The sequence below is a fragment of the Quercus robur genome, chromosome 2 (genome assembly GCF_932294415.1).
Source record: "Quercus robur chromosome 2, dhQueRobu3.1, whole genome shotgun sequence".
Lineage (NCBI taxonomy): Eukaryota > Viridiplantae > Streptophyta > Magnoliopsida > Fagales > Fagaceae > Quercus > Quercus robur.
In genome coordinates, this window is record NC_065535.1 from 10,017,012 (window position 1) to 10,024,384 (window position 7,373).

Genomic DNA, 7,373 nt, shown 5'->3' on the forward strand with positions numbered 1-7,373 from the left:
CGATTTTCAAAATTAAATCCCGTTTTATATGGCACGTGGCCTGATATTTACCTCAGAAATGAGCCACTGTGAGAGTGAAGAGCTGGCAACAACTCTAGCAACACGATGAAATCATCCTCAAAGTTCAAACTAATCTTTCCAAACAAAAGCATACATGATTCTAGAATCTAGTGTCTAGACTTCTAGGTAATTTAAATAATATTAAAATATAGTATATTATGTAAAAAGAAAATAGTAATAATAAAACATTTATCACCGAATACAAAAAGTATAACGTATTTTTACCATATTTTTATAATAAATTTTATGTAAAAAGTTATTATTAGTCTTGAAAAATATTATTGTTATGCATTTTAATTTTAATTTATTATTGAAATTATTATTTATTCTTATTAGTAATAATTAGGGTCTGTTTGGTAGCCCATTTTGACCACACTTTTGAACATTTTAAACAACATTATATATATTTCACACATTTTTTTCACCTACACGTATATCAAAATCATCCAAACAACATTACTCAAACTCCTCTACCAAACACCCCTTTAATAACAACTTGTTATTTTGGATTTGTCCTTAGATTGTTAGGAATGTAACATTTCTCACTGCAAAATATTATTTACAACTTATAATAAAAATTCTTCCCAACAAAAATATTATTTATCAATCAGTTTCAAAAATGATAAAGGATTTACACTCACTTTGTAGTTTGTAACTTTGTATGGATTGGACGGTATCAAATGTGAAAGAGCAAGCAGAAAGCCTAAATTCAAAGAATACAAAACTACAAGTCCGTATTAAGTGCAAAGCTGTACAACTAGAATCTTAAGAGTTTCACAGACTGAGAGTTTCACAGACGCAACAAGATACCAACTTTGCGGGGTTTCTCGTGACGACTCACAATCCAACCAATAAGACCATACCATCCTCCTCAGTTCCTTTCTCCATTTTCATCATCACTCAGAGTCTCAGTCAAGAACTTAACACATCCTCACTCTGATCACTTCAACAACCTTAGACTAGGCTCTAATTAAAATTTCAATATTTTTTCGCATCTGGGTGTTTCTGAGTCTTCCTTTTCGGATCGTTTTCTGATCTGAGAGTTTTTTTTTTTTTTTTTTTTTTTGGGTGTGAATTTTGTTACTTTTCTGAATAAAATCTATAAGAAAAAAGTGATCTTTGAATTTGATTCATTGGTGGGTCAACCATGGATTCTTGCTGTGCCACACTGAAGGCCAATGCTTATCCAGTTAAACTTGGCGGAGGATTGAACAATGGAGGTACAAGGTTTTGGGGTGAGAGTATCAGAGGGAGCCCGAAAAGCAGGGATTTAAGTACCCAATTGTTGAAAAGTTCAAAAAAAGAAACCAGCAGGATCACTAAGCTTAAGCCCGGTGTTGCCTATTCTGTTCTCACTTCAGATATCAACAAACAGAACCTGGTGAGTGATTTCATTTGAGTGTTTATTTATTTATTTAGGATGTGTTTATTCACTCTCACTGTTACATTAACATTTTTATTTCAGTCATTTCATGAACCACTTTTTGAGACTCCAAAGGCAGACCCGAAAAATGTAGCTTCGATCATATTAGGTGGAGGTGCTGGAACTCGCTTATTTCCTCTTACTAGTAGAAGAGCCAAGCCAGCGGTATGATATCAGCTATTTCTTTTGAAATTAGATTCTATGGCATTGGTAATTAATAATAGAATGACATTTGTTCAATATTGAGACACCAATTATTAGTGACAAAGCTAATAATTTTGGTTTTTGAAAGCTTGTTATGAAGTTGAATTTAATTTGGGGTGGATTTTTGTGATACTTTGGTGTGATCTGCAGGTTCCAATTGGAGGGTGTTACAGGCTGATTGATATCCCAATGAGTAATTGCATCAATAGTGGCATAAAGAAGATTTTTATTATGACACAGTTTAACTCTTTTTCCCTCAATCGTCACCTTGCTCGCACCTATAATCTCGGAAATGGTGTGAATTTTGGAGATGGATTTGTGGAGGTAAGAAAATTGAGACAAACAGAAACCTTCATAGATATTTTAGGCATATGGAAGTATGTTAGAATTGCATCAATGATACTGCATGGCAATACTAACTGAGATTAATGATTTTTCATGTCCTGTGGAAATGAATGTTCCTTGATGATTTACAACTTTGTTTTAGTCATTTAGAAATTGGAGTCTTCATCAAAATTTTTTTTTTTTTTCAATGAAAGTTCCTGACGAATTAAAGCCTAATAAAATGGACAAACAGGTTTTGGCTGCCACTCAAACACCAGGAGAAAAAGGGAATAGATGGTTCCAAGGAACAGCAGATGCTGTAAGGCAATTTACATGGGTCTTTGAGGTGGGTGATTATGATTGCATTTTTACTAAATATTGCATCCTCGTAATAAGCATAATCGGATTTTGTTTGATTCATGAAGGATGCCAAGAACAAGAGTATTGAGCATATATTGATACTGTCAGGTGATCATCTCTACCGGATGGACTATATGGATTTTCTGCAGGTAATTATTTTCAGCCACTTAATGGTGCAATAGTTCATCTAGTACTAATTTGCCTTTTTGGAAAATCCTGCTTATTGATGGGATCTGTGCTTGCAGAAGCATATTGACACAGATGCTGATATTACAGTTTCATGTGTGCCTATGGATGACAGGTATGGCTAGCGCTATCTGTCACAGTTTCAACTATACACTGTACATTATTTCTTAAGCTAGTGATAGGTTTACAGGAATAAAACAGCCAATGGTTATAATTTTCATTTTGATTCTTCAAGTGAGATATGCATCCCAACCAAAAGGAAGAAAATGGCATTTAAGTTTTATAGAAGTTCTATGATCTCAGTTGCTGGTATCTTGATATATATATATATATATATATATATTTAGCTGAGTTAGAAACCCTAATCTACCCTACATATACTGCTTCCTCTGGAGCTTGAACCTGTGATCCCTCACCCCACAAGCACTTGGTACATGTGAGGTGACCACCACGCCACAAGTCGTGGACCTTGTGGTTGTGGTTTCTTGATATTAATAGTTTAATATGTGTATTTGTCTTGCAGCCGTGCATCTGATTACGGACTGATGAAAATTGACAACAAAGGACGTATTATTCAATTTTCTGAGAAACCAAAAGGCCCAGACTTGAAAGCAATGGTAGGCAAATTTTCCTCATCACTGTTGTTTGAACTTTTCAGTTTTTTCTAAGGTATCTATGCCCAATTGGTTATTTTCTCACTCATTTGCACTGCAGCAAGTTGACACCACTATTCTAGGACTTTCTGAGAAAGATGCTCGGAATAACCCTTACATTGCATCAATGGGTGTTTATGTATTTAGAACTGATGTTCTACTAAAGTTATTGAGATGGAGTTACCCTTCATGCAATGACTTTGGCTCTGAAATTATTCCGTCAGCTGTGAGGGAACATAATGTCCAAGTAAGACAGAAATACCTACATGATTTGTTGTGTGTGTTATTATTTAATGTTTTTGATCTTCCTATAGCTATTTGAATATTGCGAACAAGATTTTTATATGTTTATTGAATTACATATATAGTTTCTTAGTGGCTAGTGCATTTCATTGTCAGGCTTATTTATTCAATGACTACTGGGAGGACATTGGAACTATAAAGTCCTTTTTTGATGCCAACTTGGCCCTCACAGAACAGGTTGGTATGACCGTAGCCCAAGTTACATTTTCTCAATTATGATCTGAAAAAATCCTATTGCAACTGATATTTGAGTAAATGACTGTCTGGCAACTTGGAGTAATCAGGAAAGTATTCTGAATAAACTTCAGGAAGCAAGTGGTAGCTATAAAGTTGGGTGAGAAATTCAGTGATAATCCGTTAAAACCAAGAATAAATCTGAGTAGGAAAATGCTTCATGTGTTTGCAAATGAACTTAGAAATCTTTAGAATAGAAAAAAGAAAACCATGCATATTTGAAAAACCTATGTTAGAAATTTGGAGATTGAAATTGTGTCTTTCTTCCTTGTAAATGAGAAAATGACTCTATGAACTGATAATATAGTTCCTTTCATGCAGCCTCCAAAGTTTGAATTCAATTATCCAAAGACACCTTTCTACACCTCACCTAGATTCTTGCCGCCTACTAAAGTTGAAAAATGCAGGGTATGATCATGAGCTTAAATCAGTATGTAAGATAGCTCTGCTCCTTGTATCTCATAACTCAACTGTTTCTTGCAGATTTTGGATGCAATTATTTCTCATGGTTGCTTCTTGCGGGAATGTAGTGTTCAACACTCTATAGTGGGTGTGCGCTCACGTTTAGAGAATGGTGTAGAACTCGAGGTGAGCTAATATCTTATGCTTAAGTAGCTCTCCTTGACTATATAGAGTAATTGGCCATTTGATGTGCAATCCACAAAAACATGTGGGTGCTGATTGTCAAGTTATATTGACTTGTAACGGCTCCTTCAGATGTCCGGTAGTCTATACCTCTTTCAAAATAGTGTTATGGTTTTTGATTTCAGTAATTCTACAGGATAACCATGTAATTGAATATTGCTAGCCAAAAGTAAATGTATTGCACATTTTTAAAAAAAAATTGCCTCCCAAGATTTGGCTAGTTCGTGCTTTCCACTCCAAGGTGTGCAGGAAATATCTTTCTGCAAAGTGCAGAGTAAACCTCTCAAGCACTTAGTGATAGCATAATAGTTATTATTTCCAATAATTGAGTTTTAAGAACTTAACTTCCAATATAAGTTATTCATCTTGAGAGTAGCTTCAATATGAGCAAATGAAGTTTTTGTATGTGAGTTCCTGTTTGAATCTGTTCAAATTTTGATTGGTGAATATGGAATGATGTAGGAGCTTTTACTGTTTTGCTCTTCATTTTACAGAGTGAAAATTAATTATGTTTGGTTATGGAATTTACTTTCCAGGATACTATGATGATGGGTGCAGACTACTACCAAACAGAATCTGAAATTGCATCTCTGCTAGCAGAGGGAAAGGTTCCAGTAGGCGTAGGACAGAATACCAAAATCAGGTAGGATTTAATTGTGTTACTAATCCCAGTGCACGTATGTGTGCACATGCGTGATAGGGAATAATTAGAAATGATTAATGTTTCACAACTGAATGCTGTCTTAGAAGTTCATAATGAAATGCCTTAGTCTATTAACTAATTTCTAATGTCAACTATCTTGAAGGAATTGCATAATTGATAAGAATGCCAGGATTGGAAGAGATGTGGTCATTGCAAATGGTGATGTAAGAATGGCTTTCTGCGCTCGTTAAATTTTGAATTGCTTTGCACTTCAAGCTTATCCAAGTTATTGAAGAATGGTGTATTACTGTTCATTTACACACTGCTTAAGGAAATTTTTTTTGACTTCTCAGGGTGTTGAGGAAGCAGAAAGGCCAAACGAAGGGTTTTACATTCGGTCAGGGATTGCGGTCATACTGAAGAATGCAACAATTAAAGATGGAACGGTCATTTAGATCTTTCACACTTGCAAAGAGTTCATGTCCAGATTGAGCCAGTGTTGCAAGCATTAGCCAGCTAGTTTTGGGTTTTAAATTGCATGCAGTAATAAATACTAGCAGGAATGCCCCTATATATGTAAATCACTAGTTCCTTAGATATCTGTAGGAAGGCCTCCTAGTTCCTGAATAAAAAGAACTGTTGCTTGATTCAATTTAGTAGTTCAAACTGCATTCTTAGTCTCTCTGTACATTAGTCACACTTCAATTTTGCCTAAATAATTTTAGTCTCTGCTCGTTTGTCATATTTTCAACTTTGTCTTTAGACTTTTAATTGTATTAAGTTCGTCCTTCAACTTTCAACACGAGACCCCTCAGACAATTAAATGTGTTAATTTCATTCTTTAATTTTCAAAATGAAGTCAATGTCACCCATCAATTTTCAAAATTATGTCAATTTGACACCAGTTAAATGTATAGGGACCAAGTTGAAATTACCCCATTGTTGGAGGGCTAAAAAGTATAATTTGCCTTCCATTTATTTTTACTAGAAGCCCATGACTGATGCTAAAGCTAAAAATATTAGACACTTAGCTTAATACATAGGTGTAAATCTCAAAACTCTTTTCCAATACTACTCTCTTGGATAAACAAATATCATCTGTAACAGATAATTCACCTCTTAGAAGTCATACATTTCCGGTACACAGCTTATAATGCTGGTAATCTGTAACTACTCTTACTATTGTTGGGATTCTCTTTGCTCAATTTTCGTTATTATTGTCCTTGCTTTTAATCTCTCTTGCTTTCGTCCACTTCTCAATGTTTCTCAGCCTAGCATACAACTATCTAATCTATTTAGCCTTCGAGACTCTTGAGCAATCAAAATAGCTGTTGAGGAATTCTCATTGAGGATTACTTCGAGTCCATTCCTGCAGCTAGAAGTTGCCAGAACAAGCCGCCAACACCTGCACCTCCACCTCTAGCATTTAAATAGATTGTTGAGTAAACTGTGTTGAAAAGCTGGTCCCTTTGTGCAATACTAGATCACTTCAAAGATTTTCCAAACTCAGCAATGAGAACTGGCTTGTGAAGGATATTCTGTGCATCTTGTATATGATCAGTAAGCCAACTGTTCAAAAATGAGAGTTGGCTTTCATCACTTGAGCCAGGCAACCTGCTCATCAAACCAGAAAAAAAAAAAAAAAAAAAAAAAAAAAAAAACCCTCTTTAAGGAAATGGTTGCTAATTAATTGTCAGTTTTAAGCAGAAACTTTCTTTTATTGAGTCCATACCATTGTTCAGGGTATGCGTGAACTGTGGCAAAGTCGATGCCAGGGATTTGATTATTTCATTTATTTGTGATGAAATCTGTCCCTACTTGAATATTAGGATTTGATCGCTGCTTTGATACTCCATAAAACCCTTCTAAACCAACTTCTAGCAAGTGTTTTCCATCTATGGATTTTAGTTAGGGTGCCATCTCTGCAATCCAGGCCTGTCAGAGAAACGCATTATAGTAAAACATTAAAACCACACACACACGTATATAAATGCTTTCTTTTGCCCATTGAAATTTGATATCTTTTTCTTGTTTGACTCTATTAGCTAGTGTGTGACTGGTATTATATGCATGACAAAATAATAGCCATGTTTCTCGTTTCCTTATGCTGAAGGCATTACTGAAGACTGGAGAGGTCAGCTCATCAGGCCTTTGTGCTATGACAAATGCCTTCCATCAAAAGTGATAAGTCGTGGTTCAAGTCTAGAGATAAATCTCTCAAAAAAAGAAGAAGAAGAAGCTTATTTACTAATCACTTATTCACTTCTCTTAGACCCTGCAAAAATTGGAGTTAAATATATTGGATACGACCTTTTTTTTTTTTTTTTTTTTTTTTTTT

General features: G+C 34.9%; 1 protein-coding gene across 1 annotated transcript; it reads left to right on the plus strand.

Moving 5' to 3' along the window:
• The first annotated feature begins 749 nt into the window (after nt 1–749).
• On the plus strand, nt 750–5,779 carry LOC126712272 (glucose-1-phosphate adenylyltransferase large subunit, chloroplastic/amyloplastic-like). The gene is made up of 14 exons (XM_050411538.1): nt 750–1,441; nt 1,526–1,648; nt 1,838–2,011; nt 2,265–2,357; nt 2,437–2,520; nt 2,617–2,672; nt 3,081–3,174; nt 3,272–3,457; nt 3,610–3,690; nt 4,069–4,155; nt 4,231–4,335; nt 4,929–5,035; nt 5,199–5,259; nt 5,389–5,779. The coding sequence occupies exons 1-14, from the start codon at nt 1,208–1,210 to the stop codon at nt 5,488–5,490; spliced, it is 1,587 nt and encodes a 528-aa protein (XP_050267495.1). The 5' UTR covers nt 750–1,207; the 3' UTR covers nt 5,491–5,779.
• The last annotated feature ends 1,594 nt before the right edge of the window (nt 5,780–7,373 follow it).

Coding starts and splice junctions, on each gene's coding strand:
- LOC126712272 (XM_050411538.1), top strand. CDS start 1,208: ATGGATTCTTGCTGTGCCACACTGAAGGCCAATGCTTATCCAGTTAAA. Junction 2,358..2,436: donor AATTTACATGGGTCTTTGAG/GTGGGTGATTAT, acceptor TGATTCATGAAG/GATGCCAAGAACAAGAGTAT. Junction 2,521..2,616: donor ACTATATGGATTTTCTGCAG/GTAATTATTTTC, acceptor CTGTGCTTGCAG/AAGCATATTGACACAGATGC.